The sequence below is a fragment of the Narcine bancroftii genome, chromosome 11 (assembly GCF_036971445.1).
Source record: "Narcine bancroftii isolate sNarBan1 chromosome 11, sNarBan1.hap1, whole genome shotgun sequence".
NCBI classification, from domain to species: domain Eukaryota; kingdom Metazoa; phylum Chordata; class Chondrichthyes; order Torpediniformes; family Narcinidae; genus Narcine; species Narcine bancroftii.
Window position 1 is genome coordinate 13,571,743 of NC_091479.1, and position 22,390 is coordinate 13,594,132.

The 22,390-nt window shown below is 42.1% G+C and overlaps 1 protein-coding gene across 11 annotated transcripts in view; it reads right to left on the reverse strand.

Moving 5' to 3' along the window:
- LOC138745530 (protein mono-ADP-ribosyltransferase PARP6-like) overlaps positions 1–22,390 on the reverse strand; it is a 119,347-nt gene that overhangs the window by 43,454 nt on the left and 53,503 nt on the right. For all 11 annotated transcript variants that reach the window (XM_069902664.1, XM_069902665.1, XM_069902667.1 and 8 more), the window contains 3 exons: positions 10,195–10,289; positions 3,831–3,891; positions 596–686 (listed from right to left, as the gene is read on the reverse strand). In XM_069902664.1, the coding sequence (XP_069758765.1) occupies positions 596–686; positions 3,831–3,891; positions 10,195–10,289 (247 nt within the window). The remainder of the gene's footprint in view (positions 1–595; positions 687–3,830; positions 3,892–10,194; positions 10,290–22,390) is intronic.

Genomic DNA, 22,390 nt, shown 5'->3' on the forward strand with positions numbered 1-22,390 from the left:
TGTTTCATATACAGATATTAGTTTATTTATACTGCCAGTACATTGAAGGACTTTGAAGAGTTTTTATAAGTGGCATCTCAAGTCAAGGCAACTTTATTTATCGTTCACACCATGCTCGCATGGTAGGACGAGATCGTGCTTCTCCAGGACCACTGAGCATATTTACATGAATACAAGCTAGAAAAGCAGTTAGCACATTAAAATGTATACACTGAAAATCCATGGCAAACCATCCACATCTGTATTGGGAGTTCAGGACCCTGACGGCTTGGGGGAAAAAGCCGTTTCCCACTCTAGACGTAAGGGCCCGAGTGCCATGGTACCTCCTGCCAGATGGCAGAAGGGAAAACAGTTTACATATGGGATCTGTGGAGTCTTTCACAATATTTATTGCTCTCTGCCTCAATCGAGTGTAGTAGATGTATTTCATGCTGGGAAGAGGTCCTCCAATGGTCTTTTCTGCTGACTTCTCTCCTCTGCAGGGTCTTGCGGCCCAAGGGCCAGTTCCCCCACCCCCCCCCCCCCCCCAAAAAATGGAATCAAAACAATTTCCAATCTGGTTGCTTTCAGGACAGGAAGAGTGAATGTTGCTTACCAGGTCCATCCAGGTACTGTGACAGAGAGAATCGGAGTCTGAGTACAATGGGCTCTATCCTCACCACCTTCCAGGCTGTTGCAATCTCCTCCTGTTAACACATTGCATAGGTCACATAAGCAAAGTCTTGGTCCTTGGACCATGGTTCCAGTCAGTCCTAAAACAGCGAGGAGCTGCTCCAAACCTTCTTAAACTATTGTACATTTACGAAGGAGTTGCAATTCTGGAAAACCTTTTAGGTGAACGATTGAGCAAAATGCATTCTAGGCATTTTGGTCCAATGTCGAGGTTCTCGACCTCTCATTTCCACTCACATACCACCTTATGCAATCCTTCACTAGCCACAGAGCACCTATGGCATAAAATGCTCTTAATGTGCCCAGAAGTATTGAACTGCACTTTTCACAAACATTTCTACAACTGATTCCATCTGCATTGAATTCGCCCATCGTTATTGAATGAAGATCTACTGGGACCAATGCCTGAAGAGGGCGCACAAAATCAGTGAACTGGTGCGGACTCGAAAGGCCAACATGGCCTGTTTCCACTCCGTAAATGGTTATATGGTGGTTAGTAAGATGGCGTGTGTGTGGGTGAAAAAAAAACGGCTGAGAACCACTAGTCTCGTGCATTCCCATAAACAGAAAGTTTCATGCTATCCATTATGAATAAAAATCGATTGAAACACATTCTCCGAAGAGTCTCTGTTGTTTGGGAGGACGTGTATAAATCAAAGATCGAGGTGGGAAATAACATGTTTGCATCTTTATCTATTTCCACCCCACATTATTCCTTCAGACCAGCCATTCTTGACCTTTTATTTCCAGCTATGCCCCCACTAGGACTCTGCTCAAGGTGTATGGGTTAGTTCGCTTTGGTTTCTCCTACTGACTACATAAAATATATTTATGTTACATGAGGTGAAAAGAAGTGGGAGGGGGGGGGGCATAGAGTCCCTGTTGAGAATAGATGCTCTACACATCGGTGTCTTTTATTTGTGAGAGTCAGTTTGTAAATTCCTCCAAAAGGAAGTGGACACCGCCCAGGACATCACAGGCAAAACCCTCCCCACTATCGTGAACATCTGCAGGGAACACTGAGCAGCAGCGATCCTCAAAGACCCTCACCACCCAGCACACACTCTGCTGCCATTAGGAAAGAGGTCTCGGTGACACAAGTCTCGCACCACCAGGTTCAGGAACAGCTGCTCCCCCTCCACCGTCAGACTCCTCAACAACAAACTCAATCAGGGACTCATTTAAGGGCTCTTTGCTTGTGCACTTTATTGATTTTCTTTTGTTCTCTGTGCATTGCACAGTTTGTTTACAGTTCTTTGTTTGTTTACATGTTTATGCTGTGTACAGTTAATTTTTGCACTACCAATTAGTGATAATTCTGCTGCACCCACAGGAAAAATGAATCTCAGGGTTGTATGTGATGTCATATACGTTCTCTGACAATAAATCTGAAATCTGTGGGGTGAGTCAAATGCTGAAAGTCAGAACCTTTGCAAATAAAGATAGATAAGTTAGAACACATAGACAAGGTGGTGAAGAAGGCAAGGAGAGTGCTTGCCCTCATCAGACATGGCACAGAATAGAGGACCAGGGTGTCATGTGACAACTTTATGGATTATGTGCTCTATTAATGACTCCAAAAGCTGAGTGAGGAACGATGGGCTCTGATACACATTAGATTTCGGCTGGCCCAACTCCATGTGCTCGAAAGAATGGAAGGGGGTCAGGAGGTTGACCTTTATGGCCAGGTCACGGGGGGGAGGTTTACAGGGTATCAAGTCATCAGAGGGCGGGCCAGCCACTTATACACAGAACAGTATATACATGTCACCTCAATGGCACATTGGTTGGGACGTATCTGGAATATCATGTACTGTTCTGGTGGCCAACGCATTGGAAGGATATGATTGCACTGGAGAGAGTGGAGAAAAGATTTACGAGGATTTTCTGGCTGGATTGGTTCGTTTCAAGTACAAGGGGAGACTGGCTGTGCCGTGTTTGCTTACACCAGAACAGAGGAGGCTCATTGAGGGGTACATCACGATGAGGGGTAGACAGTAGGAATCTTTTCCCATGGTTGGGAGTGTCTGATACATGGTTAGGTGAAGAAGATTTTGAGGGGATCCAAGGGGATTTTCAAACAGGGAATAGTTAGAATATGGAACACAATACTTCAGGACATAGAGGAGATCCCACATCATTTAAGAAACATTTAGCCACGCACTTAAATCAGCAAGACATAAAATCTGCAGACCTCAAGTGGGTCTCAATTTGATATGGCACAATGAGTGACATGGCCTGTTGTACGATATGATTTCTACACAAGGTTTGTACGGGGAAGGGAACTGAAGTCAGAGACCAACCCTGATCCTACAAAACTGCAAAGCATTGTACAAGGGACCAAATCTGCTTCTATTTCTTGGATTCTTTTGATTTTTGTGTGAAATGAACAACAATGTTTATTTTTTTTTAATCTATAGCCCTACGCACACAATTTAGGATTGGAGATGAAAACGGAAATATGCCCTGTGAGCCAACATATCTGCACTGATCCTGATGACAATTGAAGCCAAGCCCATCTGCCTGTACATGATTTGAACCCTTCCTTTTCTCCTGCCTGTTCAATGCCTGTCTAATTGATTCTTAAGCATTGCTACCGTGTTTGCTTCTACCACCTCCCCCGGCAGTACAATGTAGATACAACATTCTCACAGTCAGTGGGCAGTCTAATGTTATGACAGGAGGACAGTTGTTAACAATGCGTGGCAGGGAAACTTGCTCTAAGAAGCAAGGCTTTTTTGTAAGAGTCATACAGCACAGTAACAGGCCCTTCTGGCCCACGAGCCCGTGCTCCCCCAATACACTTCAACCCCCGTATGCTTTTGAATGGTGGGAGGAAACCAGAGCACCCGGAGGAAACCCACAAAGACAAGGGGATGAAAGTGCAAATTCCTTGCAGAGAGCAGGGGATTTGAACCTGGGTAACTGGGGGTGTAATAGGGTTGCGCTAACTGTTAACTGAAATGCGAGACTTTATAGGTTAGATACGAGTTCTTGCATAAATTATATGTAAACTGTATTGTCACATGCATGTTAAATAGTTACAATATTTTAACCATAATTTCCTTCCACTGCTGTCATTCAATGCACTTGCGTCATTTACAAGCTAATCTTATCATTCAAAACTTGAGTATAGTGACATATGGGTTATTACTTACATCAAGAAAACTTATATTGATGTGGAGGTCCACATCCACATCATCAATCGTTCCATATTCTCTGTGGGGAGAAAGATTTAGAAGAGTTGTCATACCCTAAAGATGGGCTTTCTTTGACCATAATGGATAAAGTTGTCTGAGTTCCCCTCCCTCCTGCCCTTCCCAGTTCTCCTTCCCTCCCTTCACCCAGCCATCCGTCCTCCCCTTGATTATTGCTGTCCCCTCTCTCCCTTCTCCACCTATCACGTCCTGTCTTTGCGACCACACATCCCCCCTCCCCTTCATCTTTTGCTCGGACGCCTGACAACATTCTTCCATACCTTGATGAAGGGCTCAATCCCGAAACGTCGGTTATGTATTTTTACCACTGCGTGACCTGCTGAGTTATTCCAGCATTGTATGTTTTTACTCCAACCATAGTGTCTCGGGGCAACTCAGAGAGGTGGGGGGTGGGGGGGAGAACATTTGGGGTTAAGGGAATTTTAGATGTGGGAATAGTGGAAATATTTTATGTTTTAGAAGTGTTGTCTTACAGTGTGTTCAAAAAAAGAAAAGAAATGGATAAGGAGGAAAGGTGGTGATGAGGAAGCGGAAATGAGAGGTAAACAAAGTATGAAATGGCCATGTTGAACTACATGACTATAAATATTAACGGAATACATAACCAAATCAAAAGGAAGAGGCTGTTAAATTTACTGAAGAAATAAAAAATTGATACAGCATTTGTGCAGGAAACGCATCTAACTGAAGTGGAACATAATAAATTAAGGAAAGACTGGGGAGGTCACGTAATGGCAGCATCATATAATTCAAAAGCCAGAGGAGTAGCTATATTAATTAATAAAAATGTACCAATCAAAATAGAGGAGGAAATAATAGATCCAGCAGGGAGGTATGTAATGATAAAGTGTCAGATATATTCAGAACTCTGGAACTTGGTCAACATATACTCACCTAATGAAGAGGATCAAAAATTTATGCAAGATATCTTTTTGAAGATTGCAGATACGGAGGGGAATATACTGATAGGAGGGGACTTTAACCTTAATTTGGACTCAAAGATGGACAAAACTGGACAAAAGACTAGCAGAGAGAACAAAGTAACGAAATTTATGGTTAAATCGATGCAGGAAATGCAACTTTTGGATATATGGAGGAGACAACACCCAAAGGAGAAGGAATACTCATATTATTCGGGTAGACACAAAACATACTCAAGGATAGACCTGTTCCTGTTGTCAGCCCACATCCATGGGAGAGTTAGAAAAACGGAATATAAAGCTAGATTGTTATCGGATCACTCACCCCTGTTATTAGCAATAGAGCTGGAGGACATCCCACCAAGAACATATAGATGGAGATTAAACTCCATGCTACTTAAAAGACAGGATTTTAAAGAATTTATTGAGCGCCAAATTAAAATGTACTTTGAAATAAATACGGAATCAGTGAAAGATAAATTTATACTATGGGACGCAATGAAAGCGTTCATCAGAGGGCAGATAATAAGTTATGTAGCTAAGATGAAGAAGGACTCTACAATCGGGAAATAGAACAGCTGGAAAGGGAAATAGCAAGTACAGAAAAAGAATTAGCAACAAGGGAAGATACAACAAAAAGAAGAGAATTGACGGACAAAAAATAAAATACAAAACACTACAAACGTACAAGGTGGAGAAGAACATAATGAAGACAAAACAGAAGTATTATGAGCTAGGAGAAAAACGCACAAAATACTAGCTTGTCAGCTTAAGACAGAACAAACTAAAAGAACGGTATTGGCATCAAGGAAAAAGGACAAACAAATTACATGTAACCCAACAGAGATCAATGAAAACCAAGGAATTCTACAAGCAATTATATCGAAATGAGAACGAAGGGAAAGAAGACAAAATAGATGAGTTTCTAGCTAAAATTGAACTACCAAAATTGCAAGAAGAGGAGCAAAATAAATTAATAAAATAATTTGAAATAGAGGAAATACAGGATAAATTTAAAAAACTACTGAACAATAAAACACCGGGAGAGGACAGACTCCCAATAAAATTCTATAAAACATTTAAAGATTTATTAATTCCTCCCCTCCTAGAAGTAATGAACCAGATTGAAGAACACAAAACATGCCAGATTCATGCAAAACAGCAATAATTACAGTAATACCAAAGATGGGGAAAGATCCACTACACCAGCATCGTATAGACCAATATCTCTACTTAACACAGATTATAAGATAATAGCTAAACAATTAGCAAACAGATTGGCTGTCTGTGTACCAAAAATAGTAAAACTAGATCAAACTGGATTTATTAAGACAAACAACGGACAATATCTGTAAGTTCATTAACTTAATCCATGCAGTACAAGGAAACAAGATGCCAACAGTGGCGGTTGCCTTAGACGCAGAGAAAGCCTTTGACAGATTAGAATGGAATTATTTATTCAAACTACTGCAGAGGTTCAACCTACCAGAAAAATATATTAATTAGGTTAAAGCATTGGTTAAGGTGACAGTAAAAGGATATATATCAATCCAATTTAAATTAAGCAGGTCAACTAGGCAGGGATGTCCACTATCTCCCTCACTGTTCGCATTAGCTATAGAACCACTGGCAGAACTGATAAGAACAGAAAATAAAATGAGGGATAAAAATAAAAGAGAAGGAATATAAAATCAGTCTATTTGCAGATGATGTCATAATATACTTAACAGAACCAGAAATATCAATAAAAGAATTACATGTGAAATTGAAGGAATATGGAGAAGTATCGGGGTACAAGATCGACGCAAATAAAAGTGAGGCGATGCCAATGAATAATGCGGATTTCACAAAGTTTAAAAAAGAATCACCATTTAGATGGCAAACACAAGCAATCCGATACCTAGGTATTCAACTAGATAATAATCTAGGCCATCTATACAAACTAAATTATCAGCCATTAATGAAGAAATTACAAGACAACTTAGAACATTGGAAAGATTTACCACTAACACTGATAGGAAGGGTAAATTGCATTAAAATGAATATCTTCCCAAGGATACAATACCTATTCCAATTGTTACCAATTCTCCTAACAGATGAACAGCATGGTACAAACAAGGGGGCTTACAGCTACCAAACTTTAAGAATTATTATAGAGCAGCACAATTAAGATACCTATCAGATTTTTATCAAACAAGGGAAAAACTAGATTGGACCAGATTAGAGCTAGATAAAATAGGGGAGAAGGTACCTGAACATATACTATATAAATGGGATGAAAAGCTGGTGCAACATAGGAATTCACCAGTACTGCACCATCTGCTCAACATTTGGAAGAAGATTCACGTAGAAAGGAATAAAACAAATTATCAACTACCAAAATTAATATTGACGCAAAATCAACTAATCCCTTTCACAATAGATAACCTTTCCTTTAGAGAATGGGAGAGAAAAGGGATCAAAAGAATAGAAAATTGTTTTTTGGGAAATAATTTATTATCTTTTGAACAAATGAAGGACAAATATGGTATAACTCATGGTACAATGTTTGCATACCACCAACTGAAAAATTACTTGAAGGACAAATTGGGAAGCAGTCTGAGGTTACCAGAAGGAAGCAGCTTTGAATATGTGATTACAGACACAATGATAATTAAAAGATTTATAACAAACATGTACATCAAGCTGTAAGAGAAAGAGAACGAGGAAACAAGCTGTAAACCCAAACAAAAATGCGAACAAGATCTAAACATAAAGATAAAGAATGAAACATGAGAAAAGCTATGCTCCGGAACTATGAGAAATACAATAAACACGAGGTTACGCATGATACAATATAATTGCTTACACAGGCTATAGATCACGCCCCAAAAGTTAAATAAATGGGACCCAACAGCATCAGACAGATGTTTTCGCTGTAAGAAGGAAACGGGAACAACAGTACATGCAATTTGGGCATGTGAGAAAGTGGAAAAGTTTTGGGAAGATCTAAACCAGGTATTAAATAAAATCACAAAAAATAACATACCAAAAAAATCCAGAGATCTTTCTTCTAAGTAATATAAGAAGTAAAGAACTTGGCCTCAAATTGGATGAAGCACAAAAAAGATTTATTATGATAGCCTTAGCAGTAGCAAAAAAATGTATAATGTCAACTTGGAAATTAGAAGAGAGCCTGAGAATACCGCAATGGTACATAGAAATGAATAAATGTATTCCATAGGAAAAAATAACATATAATTTAAGAAATTACATCACAGTATTCAAACAAATTTGGGAACTGTACATGGAACACAACAGAGAAGTCCTACCACGGACCTCCACCCCCTAAAAATGACAGAATGAGAAGAAGACGAAATGAACTGACCCAGTGTGTAAAAGGAGATGACACAATTTTCTTGTTTATTTTCGTTGTGTGAGGTTTAATGGGTTTAATGTATCATATATGCTGAACGTTGAGCGGGTGGGAAGGGGGGGTGAAGGAGGGAGGGAAGGGAGGGGGGAAAAGGGGTGAAAATGACTGTGTATATTCAAGAGGGAAATGTTTGAGTGTATTTTGGTCAGTATGGTTCATAGTGTGAAAAATAAAAAAAAATTTAAAAAAACCACAGTGTCTCCATTTTAGTGTTTTACTTCACTAAACAGCACAGAGCCTCGATCAGCTGCCGGGGGCTCAGGTCCTCCCAGGGGACTGTGCTAGGATCATGCTTGAACACATAGCATGGGCTTGTAGAGGAGGCCAGGGATCTCAGTCCACACAAAGTCTGCTCCGAGTTATCTGTAACTATCCTTCACTCTCGGCATTTCCCTGGAGAAATTTTCCTGCCTGTGAAATTTCTTCGAGGGATACCTACCCTGAAATTCTTCTCCTCCTCTCATACCTTGAAAAAGCGCTCAGGCCAAAAACATCAGTTATACAGTAAAATCCCCTTTATCCGGAATTCAAGCAACCGGCAAATAAATAGTGGAAAATAAATGCAGGTTTAAAATTGGTGCCCCCTAGTGGTTAGTGGTTAGTTCACTAATCATGCAACGCACTCAAGCAACCGGAAAATCCACCTATCCTGCATCTATCAATCCCCATAGGTGCTGGATACCAGGGATTTTATCGTACATCCTTACCTCCCACGGAGTTCCTCCTGCATTTCTGTGTTTTCACTACAATCACAGTGTCTGCAGACTTCTGTGCTTCACTCCATGAAGTTGGTCACTATTCGCGAAGGCACGGTTCGCTGAGTGAGGTGACTGCGCTCGCCGTACAATCCACTGCTTGCAGCGAGTCGCGCACGTCAATGCACACCTCCTCACCACTCAACGTCTCATCGCGCACCTCCTGACTGCACACCCTGCTGCTCAACATCTCACCCCTCACCTCACCTTCACTTGCTGACACAAGCGGCCAATAAGATGCTCTGCCATGGGAGAAACGAAAAAAAAAGCTGCCTGCACCATCGTTCAATACAATCAGCAGATCTTTCACCTCAGTGTCATTTTCTTTCTCTGACACCGTAGCCCTGAACTTTATTCCTCTCCAAAAGCAGACCTGTGCGCTGAATGCCCAAAGTAGTCAGCTTTCTTTTGGCCAGTTAATTTTGTGCTCACGAGGTATAGCTCTGGGTTCATTAACCGAGCCCAGAACAAGAAGAAAATGAGGTACGTCAGGATGGGGAAAGGAGGAGTGATACATTTCAGAAAGGTTTTGGCCTGTGAGGTGTTGGGGGAGACAGAGATCGGAAGAGGTACTGAGGGCACAAGGATTAAAACATGCTGTTTCTTTAAAGCAGTAAATTAATAGCACTAATATATTATCAACTCTCGTGACACACTCAATACCTCATTTGACATGATACCATTTAAAAATACCATTTACAAATGATTAATTGTAAGCACAAACGAGATTGCGGGGAAAATGGAGCAAATTAAACTAAGCTTTGATAAACAAAAGATAGAAACAACTTTGATTTAAGTGTATAGGAAGCTTTTGAGGTCCCTTTCAGAGGGTGTAAGTTTGACTCTCAAGTTTTGACCAGACTTGTCACCTGCGGCACTGGTGCCAGATTAGAGTACTTTGTCTTTGGACAGAGGGAAAGGTAAAACTAGCAGGCCCAGTCCCACTGCAGTGGTGATTAGAAAGCAGCAATGATGGCACCACTGAGAAAATCGACATCTCAGACAATTCCATTCTTCCTGCAAGTCGAAACTTGGACGGAGCAAGGTAAAATGGAGCTAAAAAAATGAATTGTGTGCTTTTTTTTGTTTTAGAAGAATCCTATTCCCTAAAGAAACTCGTAAAATGACAAGCAAATTGTCAGCCTGAAAATAACCGTAATAAAAATTGCTGTCAGTTCTGAGACACTTGAAAAATCGGAATGTTTAATACTTACCTGACAGAGACAATATTTTCCCCATAAATTTCCTTCACTGCTTCGATGTCTGCATCAAGCTGTGGGTGTCTGTATAGATCAGCTGCACAGCTCCCCTATAAAAACAGACACACACTGTAATATATTGTTGAGCTTGCCTCGGAAAGAGCTGTCACTACAAGCTCTGCTGATGTTCTGGCCTTCCTAGGATTCAGGCCAGCTCAGACTCTCTTTCTTGGTCTGCTTCCCTTGCAATCCCTGCCTCTTTCCCCCTCTCTCTCTTTGCTTCTCTTTGTATGTTCTCTGTCTCTCCGTCTGTCTTTATCTCCTCTCTCTTTCTGTCTGTTGGTCTCTCTGCCTCTATCTCTCTCGGTCTCCCTGTCTCTCTCTCTCCGACTCTCTGTCTGTCTCTCTCTCTCGCTCTCTGTGCTTCAGTCAGACATGAGATTTTGCATTAAACTCTAAATCTGAATCACCTCTTTAGATTTTTTTCTCAATGTTGTCATTGCTGAGAGATGTTGCACGTAGATCAATTTTGTGTTAGTTTCTTTCCTGACAGGAGAACAAAGTTGCATCAAATTCTGTGATTGGGGCATCATGAACGACACGAGTGGCTCTCTGGAGAGAGTTTGTTTAAATTACGTAAACTTTCCTCATACATGCTTTAGCCTTTATATTTCGCATATATTGACCATTTGGCCAATATAGCCAAGTATTTATCCCCGATACAAACTCCCCCTGTACTTTTAGCACATCCAAGCGAAATCTAATGTATTCTCCATCTGAGTTTGACCATCCTCTACTTAAATACAAATCAGCTACTTCCTGCAGTAGTGAAACATTCCCAGTGTAAAGGAGTCTCCTCTGAATTTATTAGTGATCCTCTCTTCTCCGTAACCTACTGTTCCGGACACCCTGCATCCAGAAAAGCTTTCTATGGTCTTCACAAAATCTAAATTTTAAAATTTCATTTATAAACGGGGTAGAAGCCAATTCCGGCCATTTAAACCTGTGCTGTCCAATTACACTCAAATTAGCCCATGACCCTGTACAATTGTAGGATGGGAAGAAACTTGGGAAAAACTCATGCAGACATGGGGAGAGTGTACAGACTCCTTAGAGACAGCGTGGGATTCGAACTTGGGTCGCTGGCGCTGTAAAAGCGTCGCACTAACCGCTCCATTGGAATCGGTAAAGTGGAATGCTCGGATCTCAGTGCATTGAAGGGGTAAATTCCTCAGCAAGTTCTCAAAGTTTAAGTTCAAATTTATTGTCAGTGTAAATGCATGACATCGCATACAATTTGATTCTTTTTCTTTCAAGTCCGTGGGAGGGGTAAATACTTCACCAAGTTCTCTTCCCTTTGCCTACACAACTTCAAAAAAACAGCTAAAGGGACTTACACAAATACTGTTTCACAGTCATCCGTGCCACCACATGGAAATCCTCTACTGATCAGTGGCCCAAACCAGAGTACAGGAAGTCCTCAACTTACAACCGTGTTATGTTCTGACTGATTGGTCTTAAGTCGAAATGGACGTATGTCAGAAGTTCACTGTATCCGTTCTAACTGACTGGTCCTAAGTCGAAATGGACATAAGTCGGAAAATTCACTATATCCAGTTTATCATTCGTCAAATCCAAGGCCAGCTCCCACGAGAGGTTGGCCGCCCCTGCCTTAGGTGCTATTTTCCATAGATAGGCCCCTACTTTCACCCCAAAAATGTAATTTTTATATTTACATTTTTTTTGCGAATGTATGTAAGTCGCATAGATTGTTAGTTGGGGACTACTGTAGAGCAGTACATGTCCTATGTGGTCAACCTCAGAAATTCCTTTCCAATATATTTATTCATTTTTTAAAATTTAAATCCTTTATTTATAACACACAAAACGTAACCATCTTCTTTATTGTTCTATTAATGTCCTTAAGTAACGTTCAAAGTGGTTGATTCTTAAGAGCAAAATATTGGTCTAAAGGTTAACGTGCCTTCACGATATTTAACGTCATTCAACGATATTCAACATCCTAACGATGTTCAACAATCTTTAATGTTCTTTTACGATGCTTAACTTTCTTTAACGATGCTTAATCGTTGCTTAAACTTTGTTTAATATTATTAAACGGTCAACAGAAATTGTCGACACCCAACTCACCCTCCTCAGATCTCCAACTGACCACTCGCGTGGGGGAACCTATATTTATACTTCCACCCATTGTCCTCCTTTGCGCACGCACTGGCCCCGGCTCCAACGGTTCACTGCCGGGGCCAAGCCAAATGTGCATGCACCACCACGCTCCTCCGGTGCTGGCAATTGCACCTACCAGCACCCATGCGCGGTAATTAAACATGGCCGTGCATGACGCCATTTTTAGACAAGAATACAAAGAGAATGATGCGTAACAAAGTAAGCAAACTCACTGTAACAGAAAAAAAGTTACGTAACACTATTAGATAAAGTAGAAAAGAAAAAAAATTATAAAAAATAATTTTATAATCCCAACCATTCCGAAGTTGCATGGCTAATATAAAGAGAGAGAAAACGCTACTGTACTAGTAAAAATAAAAAGAAAAGCAAATCCACAAGAATCACAGATTATTTAATTATCAATACCATTCAAATAATTCAAAAAGGAGCCCAGAGATTTGATTGTTGCGGAATGAATTTCAGGGGCAGGGCATTGCCTCGCTGTGACAATCCATTTGGCATTTCACACAGATTTCCAAATATGGACCCTTCACCAGAATATGACACGCGGTTAAGTTATGAGGACAGGCTGTGTGGTTTAATCTTGCATTCTGTTGAATGAAATAGAAGACTGAAGAAGACAGAGGGTAGGTGAGGATGAAAGGGGAAAAATATAGAGGGAACCTTCAGGGGAACTTTCTCACACAGGAATATGGAATGAGCTATCAGCTGAAGCGGTGAAGAAGGGGTCATTTTTGACATTTAAGAAGAATTTGGACCGGTACATGGATGGGAGAGGTATGGAGGACTATGGACTGGGTGCAGGCCAGTGGGACTTGGCAGAAAAATAGTTCGGCACAGACTAAAAGGGCCGAGGGTCTGTTTCTGTGCTATGATGTTCCATGAAGAAATGAGGCTGTCTAAAGTACTAAGCTGTTTCCTCAGATGGGAGCACGCAAATCAAGGGGACATCATTTCAAAATTAGGACTAAAGAATTCAGGAGTTCTGCTAGAAAGAATTTATTCACTCCATGGGAAATTAAAATCCATAGCCCTATTGACTTTAAGTATAATTGCTGTGGAGTTAGTCTTTCAGTTGCCACAACACTAAGGTAAGATCCAGGTCAATCATGATCTAATTCTTCAGTGAATTGATTCATACCATTGAATGTCCTAATCATGTTTTATGTTCATTTGCTGCTAAGTAACCACAGACAATATTAGCCAATGAGAGCAGGGCCATATTAGCCAATGAGAACAGGACCATATTAGCCAATGAGAGCAGAACCATATTAGTCAATGGGAACAGGACCATATTGGCCAATGGGAGCAGGACCATACTGACCAATGAGAGCAGGGCCATATTAGCCAATGGGAGCAGGACCATATTGGCCAATGAGAGCAGGACCATATTAGCCAATGGGAGCAGGACCATATTGGCCAATGAGAGCAGGACCATATTAGCCAATGGGAGCAGGACCATATTGGCCAATGAGAGCAGGACCATATTAGCCAATGGGAGCAGGACCATATTGGCCAATGGGAGCAGGACCATATTGGCCAATGAGAGCAGGACCATATTAGCCAATGGGAGCAGGACCATATTGGCCAATGGGAGCAGGACCAATTAGCCAATGGGAGGAGGACCATATTAGCCAATGGGAGCAGGACCATATTAGCCAATGGGAGCAGGACCATATTGGCCAATGGGAGCAGGACCGTATTGCCCAATGAGAGCAGGACCATATTAGCCAATGGGAGCAGGACCATATTGGCCAATGGGAGCAGGACCATATTGGCCAATGAGAGCAGGACCATATTAGCCAATGGGAGCAGGACCATAATGGCCAATGGGAGCAGGACCATATTGGCCAATGGGAGCAGGACCATAATGGCCAATGGGAGCAGGACCATATTGGCCAATGAGAGCAGGACCATATTACCCTCAAGCTTTAATAAAGTCTGACTGCACTTTATATTTGTTTATTGAAATTAAATAATTGTGCTGGACATTATGCAGTATTTAGCTCAGCTCTGATATGCAGAGGTGGATATAGTGGAGATAGTTGTGGAGAGTAACAGTCGAGTAACCTGCTAAATCTCCTTTTTATATATTGGCCAATCTATTTCTGCACTTCAAAACTAAACACAGTAAAACCCCTGGTATCCGGAATTCAAGCAACCGGCAAAAAAAACAAAAAAAAATCTGGATATTAGATTTCTCTGGCGAGAAGAAATCAGCAGATCATGAGACAGCAGGTAAGTTTTAGCTGGGCATTGTAAGAGTAACTCTCAAGCAACCAGAAAATGCACTTACCCGGCATCTACCAATCCCTGTAGGTGTCAGCAGGGTTTTACTCTAGTCACATGGACACGTGACTTAGCAGGTCTGAGGAATAAAAGTTATTTATAGTGCATTGGAATTTAGTATCTGGGCGTTGTCAACCACAAGTAAGTGGAGCAGGGCTTGATGCTCCAATACCATATTCATAATGGTATTGGACCATTATGGATATGGTATGGCAGGGGGCACCACAGTTGGCGCAGTGGTTAGCGCAAAGCCTTTACAGTGATCATGACTTGGGTTTGAATCCCGCACTGTCTGTAAGGACCTTCTCCCCGTGTCTGTGTGGGTTTTCTCCGGGGGCTCCAGTTTCATCCCATCGTTCAAAAGGTACTGGGGGTGGAGGTTAATGGGGTGCAAATTTGGTGGCATGGACTCATGGGCTGCACGACTAAGTTAAAAATAACATCTGCACAGGGATCGACTAAGTTCTGGAAAAAAAACCCCCAAAAGACACAGGAGACTGGAATCTGGAGCAAAAAAAGTCTGCTGGAGGGTCAAGGTCAGTGGGAGATAATGCATGGTTGATATTTTGGATCAGAACTCTTCATCAAAATATTACAAAAACGATGCTTCTTAAAATAAACACCATTTGTTATCAGCAGGTCACATTATTGAGGGGAAACACACTCTCCCATCATTCTTTGGATTTATAACAGAGCTAACTTGCTAGCAGCTGATCTGCTCCTGTTGAAAGGATCCAATACCTCAAGGATGATGTCCTTGTAATTTATGGGAGGCAAGTCTCTTTTTTTTCCCCCAACAATTTGGTGCATCAAATCTAGTGGGATCTTCAAGCATTATTCACATTTATTTCACCTGTAATCAACTCCAATTCACCTGCCCACCAGCTCACCATTGATTCTCCTTCTACATTAGGGGTAATTCAATCAATTTACCAATCAGAAGGTCTTTGGGATGGGGGAGGAAGCCAACGGGGAGAAGGTGCACATGGATAGCATTTGAGACAGGGCCCGGAATACAGAATGCAAGAGTAGGAGGTCACGTTCCAACCTTAGGTCTCGGCTCCATGCAGTTCTCATCACTACACTACACAGGAAAGCATTGACAGTGCTGGTAAGTGTACAGGGGAAGCACTAAGTTATTGTCTAGGACAGAGCTTTTCAGATACAAGAAGAAACTGCAGTGAATGGGCCTTTTTATTCTGGGTCAGGGGCCACTAAATATTGGGGCATAGACAAATAGGAGGGACAGTGAGATGATAGACTGCAGTAAACAGTGAAGAAAGGTCATGTATTTATCAATCTATAGGAAATACAAGGAGGTCCTTTATCACCCAGAGAGGGGTGAATACCTTGAATGCACTACCAAAAGGATTGTGGAAGCAATGTTTAAATAAACTGTGGACGTATTTATGGATGGTATGGGTTTGGAGAGGTATAGGCCAAATACAGGCAAGTGGGACTATTATGGTCTTTTGAGGCCAGGTTGGGCTTGTTTTCACGCTGTGTTCTTTGCGACTTGCATGAATCGAGAAATCACAGTTTGTGAGCGTGAAGAAAATCGGACCAGTTGCGCAAACACAACTTCAATGAATATTCCAAAAACACACAGAAATGCTGGAGGAAGTCAACCAGTCTCGTAGCGTCCAAAGGAGGTAAAAAGCTACATTGCCCACGCTCCGGGCCTGAGCCCTTCCTCAAGATGAAAGCAAAAAAAACCCAAAAAAACAGGAAGGCATCTGAATGAAGACTGAAGAATGACAGGGGAAGGAGTCCGGATGAACAAAAGGTGATATGATAAAGGGATAAGTGAGGATGAGAATTGAGAGAGAGGACTGGGGGAAAGGCGACAGGGGCAGACACCAGAGGAGTCGTCGTTAATGCCATCCGGTTGGAAGACGAGGTGTTGTTCCTCCCCCTGTCGCTCTTCTGTATTTATTCAGACACCTTCCTGCTTTTTTCTTAAACCTTGAAGAAGGGCTCAGGCCTGGAACGACGGCAAAATATCTTTACCTCCGACGGGTGGTGCGAGACTGGTTGAGCTCCTCCAGCATTTCGATGTGTTTTGACAACATTTGGGCTTCACTTCAAGAATATTCTGCCTTTGTTTCCATGAAACTGTTTTTGAGTTTTTTTTTTCAATTTAGTTTTTGTGTTGAGAGCGAATTGCAGAATAATTTTCGAGTTGGTTAGAGTCTACAATTCCCTGAGCAGTGAGATGCAAAGTTGAGGAGCGGCGGCATCCAGATCGGTGTGATTCAAGTGTGGTCTCTTTACAAGGGCCTCATCTGGTAAAAGTACGGATAGAACAATTTTAAAGGCTGATTTCAAAATTGTGACAGAACTAATAGTAACAAGATGTAAAGTAAAACACAAGAGTCTGCAGATGCAATTGTTGAAGTAAAATCACGGTGCTAGAGAAGCTCAGCAGGGCGCGTGACACGAGGTTTTTAATAAGGTTGCGCATCTGTAAAGATGTTTGAACTTCCTCTCAACTGCGACTTGCTACTCTCTCCTTTTGAATTACCCACGGAGACATCAATGGCTACCACATGGTGATTTTAATTTTTTTTTTATTTAGACATACAGCATGGTAACAGGCCATTCCAGCCCGCGAATCCGTGTCGCCCAATTACACCAAATTAACCTACACCCTGGCATGTTTCGAATGGTGTACAAAACTATAAGAAGTGATGTGGAGAACTACATTCAATCCTACAATGGAAAAACATAAACATGAACAACCCAGGTTCATTGAAATTTTAGATTGTGCAATATTAACAGTTCATACATCAATGCTGTTCCAATCTATTGAGGAGCCTTAAAAAAAATCATGTCTTGACTTTATCACCAGGTATAATGTTCCTCTTCAGTGGTTCTCAGCCTTTTTCTTTCCATTCACATACCACTTTAAGTATTCCCTCTGCCATAAGGGATTGCTTAAGGTGGGATGTGAGTGGAAAGAAAAAAATTGAAAACCCCTGTTTTAATCGTCCCTCATTGACTCGTTATGTGCACGGTTTTAGAACTCTAAAGGAAATGGGCCAATGAGAATTTTTCTCAAGCAAAATATTTCACTAACAATTGAGTCTCAACCTTCCCTTCCCACTCACATACCACACCTTCACCAATCCATTACTAATCACAGAGTACTTGTGGCATAGGGCTTACTTAAAGTGGGATGTAGGTGGAAAGAAAAAGGTCCAGAACCACTGATGGTCATCACGCCTCTGTAATTCACATCTTTTTAATTACATCTCTGTAATTTAGTTTTAGAACATAGAACACTACAGCACAGTACAGGCCTTTATGCCAACCCATATATTCCTTACACAAAATACTTAAACCTCCCTACCCCATCACCCTTTCTTCTAAGAGTGTCTATCCCAGAGTCTCTTAAATTGACCAAGAGTGACTGCAAGATATTTGAAATTGAGATTCCTTTTACCTTCCCCTCTCCCCCGGCAAGCAACTATCGACTCTTAATTGGATTCTGATGTCACTCAGGTGTTTAACAAAACACGTTTTAATTCCACTGACTGATGGAAAGATTTATTGACTGTGATCTGTCCTACCTGGTGGGATGATATTTCTGACTGGGCCATTTCATGTATCTATTGGAAAGGAAGGACTGTGTTATCATCACTCATTGAAGACCCTCACCACCCAGAACACGCTCTGCTGCCATCAGGAAAGAGGTGTCGGTGCCACAAGACTCACACCACCCGGTTCAGGAACAGCTGCTCCCCCTCCACCATCAGATCCTCAACAAACTCAATCAGGGACTCATTTAAGGACTTGCGCACTTTTTGATTTTCTTTTTGTTCTCTCTGTATTGCACAGTTTGTTTACATTTGTTATCTATTCTTTGTTTACATTTACGCTGTGTACGGTTATTTTTTGCACTACCAATTAGTGGTAATTCTGCCGTGCCCGCAGGAAAAAGGAATCTCAGGGTTGTATGCGATGTCATGTATGTATTCTGACAATAAATCTGAAATGTTATTGTGGAGCAATAGCAGACCAATGTGCTTTTAACAAATCAAAGTGAGTAGGGTGGGGGGGCGGGTTGAGGATTTCCAAGTGAAAATGGGCATCATATTTGTTCTTACCAACAGTCTTACCAATCTTGGAAAGAGGTTTTCTTTCTCTTGAACAATAAACATATCCAGTTTTCTATGTTGTTAAACAAGCTCTCCAATGCTGAGTATCATAGTATCATACAAGGAAAATACCCTTCAGCCCAATATATCCATGATATGCGTTGGCATTCTGTATTAGCTCCCTATCCTTCAAAGCCCTCCCTGTCCAGATTATCGGTCCAAATGTCAAAATTGTGTCCGCTTCTTACAGTTTCCTTTGGCACCTCATTCCTGATGCGAACCAATCCTCACTAAGTGAAAATATTGCCCATCAGGTCCCTCTTAAATATCTCCCCTCACCTTAAACCAATGCCATCTCGGTCTAGAATTATCTCCCTCGGAATAAAGACTGTGTGCATTCAGTTCATCCACGTGATTTTACAAACCTAGATATGGATGTGAAAACTGTGGAGGGGATGCCGAAGATATTTACCAGGACGTTGCTTGCATTGGAGAACATGTCTCATAAAGCACAGTTGACAGAGCTAGGGTTTTTTGTAGTGACGAAGGCTGAGAAGTGACTTTGGTGGGGGAGGGGCCTAGATATAGGGTGGACAGCTACCACCTTACCCTCAATTCCTTGATCTGTCTCCCACCTCAGGAGGAAGAGAAGTCCAAAGGTTCACCAGCCACTAGGTACCCAACTTTTCAATGACCGGCCCCTTATTTCATAGGTTCCAAGAGGCAAGCAGCTGAGAGATGGCAGGAGTTACTCCTGTTTTAAACATGCATTAAAGATTATCCATGCCTCCATTATCCTAGAACTCACTTGTGAATCTACAGAGGTCATCAGCTGCATCCAGTGCTCCCGTTGTGGTCTCCTCTACATGAAGCCCCTCGGCTCGATCTCCTGCAATAGCGTGGATCTCCCAGTGGCCACCCATTTGAATTCCCCATCCCATTCCTTTACTGACATACGGCACAGTCTCATGCACAGCCTGACTGAGACCATCCGCAAATTGGAGGAACAACACCTCATCTTCCGACTGGGCTCCCTCCAGCCGGATGGCATTAATATCGACTCCTCTAGCTTTCGTTAAACCCACCCCACCCCCATTTCGCCTTCCCCCAGCTCCTTCTCTCCTTTCGCACAGACTTGACAAATTCCCACCTCTCCTCTTACCATATCCAATCAATCCCTTTTGTTGGTCTGTAATCCTCCCCCAGCCAGCGAAGTCTGACTTCGGAGATTCTCCAAGATTTCCTGCTTCTGGGTCGCACTCCTTATTCCCCGAAGAAGGGCTCAGTCCAGAAATGTCGGCAATGTATTGTAGCTTTTTTTTTTGTGAACCCTGAAAGGCCGGCTGAGTTCCTCCGGCATTTTTGGCGCGGTTTTACTAAATCTCACAGCACCCTCCTCTGTCAGGGGATCTTCACCAAGACTGGAGCAGCTCAAAAACTTGTCTCATCCCCATTTATTATGGATGGGCCATAAATTGTGGTCTTGCAGCTCTCAAGAAATCCCATAAAGGACTAAAAAAATAAAGGCTGAATGGCTCACAGCAAATGAAAGTACATTTATTTAGCTGACAATATGGATATAAGGTTTTAAATGATTACTTAAACTTTAGTGATTCCACTGTAAAGTACTCATCTAATTATTTATTTCAGCATACATTTGACCTAGGTGGTAACACTATGGAATGAAATATTTATGAAAGACTAAGATTTTCAAAATCTCTAGGACCCCCCCAGAATCTTAATGAACTCAGTCTTCAGTGATGAGCAGTTTTGTTTCTGTGATTCTCCATTAAAGAAATTCGGATGCCAACTGTTATTTTTTATATCCTACATGGGAACAAGTTGAGCTTGTGCCGGACAAATGGCTTTAAGTGTTCTCGAGTAAAGGCCAGTGAGTTAGCATTTGCACCGAAAGTGAAAACACTGCTCAAGATCCAACCTGTGGTAATAAATCAGTCCTTGCAACTGAACCGCCCACACAAGGGGCTTATTTTTTGTGACAAACTCCCGTCGTGGTTGATAGTGGGCTCACAGCTGGGCCACAAAGATGGGGTGGAGAAAAATCAGGCTGTAAAATGATGGTCGATGGGGAGGGAATACAGGCTACTGAGGACAGACACTAAGAGTTGGTAGCAATTGCTTAGCGCCCTTCAAAGAGAACCCACTGTGGCTACCTCGGGCACTACAGTCAAGGGAGTTTGTGGGGCCTTAAAAAAAAACATGATCCTCCAACTCTTCTCATCATTGCGTGAGAAGCCTGTTGTTCATAGACCATGGAGCGCACACCATTTTGATGACACTGTTGGCCTTCATTCACCCAAAAGCCACTGCACAAGAATCCGGAACTGCTCTACTACTAAATGAAAACTGAATACGACTATGCTTTTGGTAAAATTCTGTCCTGTGTCGCAATGTCTATCATTGATATTTTCAATAATATTTCATCAACAATCTGCCAAACTTAGGCTTGCTTTTCAACTTTTGCAGGAATTGTGAGCTGATTTTCACTTCTGGAAGCATTGGCTCTGAGCCAAATCAAGGAAATTTGTGATTTGGGTCATTCGAAGGCTGTAAACACTAGGCTTACAGCTTAGTATTCAGGCCGGCTGCATGACAGTGCGGTACGGTTGCTGCAGAGAAAGGCTTCGGAGCTCAATCCACAGGTCAATAAGGGTGGCAGAGAAGATCACTGGAATCTCCCTCCCTTCCCCCCCCCCCCATCGACATGATCTACCAGGATCGTGGTCTGGAGGTGGCGCAAAACCACTGAGGACCCCTTCCACCCTGCACACAGCCACTAGGCTGAGGAACAGCTTCTTTCCACAGGCAGTGAGAACGGTGAACGACCAAAGGAACTGCTCACACTGACCACCCGAGACTCTATTTATTTACTTTGATTGACACTTGTCCTGCATATGCTTATTTTTTCTGTATGTGTGTTATGTCTCGTTGTGCGTTTGCACGTTTTTGCACTGAGGACCGGAGAACTCTGTTTCGTTGGGGTGTACTTGTACAATAAACTTGACTGCTTCTGTAGTCAGGCTAATGTACTTATGATCTAAAATTCAACAAAAGTTAAAACTGCTGGAAAACATCGGCAACTTGTGAAAAGATGGTCAACTTATCGGGTCTATCACAAACATTGACGATTTCGCTCTCCACAAATGCTGCCTGACACCAAACCCAACCCCACTGCAGCCAATCCAAACTCAGCCCTGACCACAGCCAATGCATCTTGGGAAAAACTGGCTAAGGCCTTGCCCTTGTCCTCAATTTCTCAGTGGCAACTCATTTCAACTCCCCCCCCCAATTGTCCATGGTCTCATGCTCTGCCCATCTGAGATCACCCGCAAATTGGGGGAACAACACATCATATTCCATGTGGGCACCCTCCAGCCAGATGTCATAAACATCCGCTGATTTCCGTGATGTCCTCTCTCCTCCTGTCTCTCTCTATGTCTCCTTGCCCCCAGCACTGCGTTCACAGTTCCCACCCCCCTAACCTGATCAATTCCCAGCTCTCCTACCATCCTAACAATGCCCACCTATGGCCAGTGCTCTCCCTCTGCCCCAAATTTCCTTCTCCCTCCACTTTTTTCATTCAGGCAGCTGTCTAC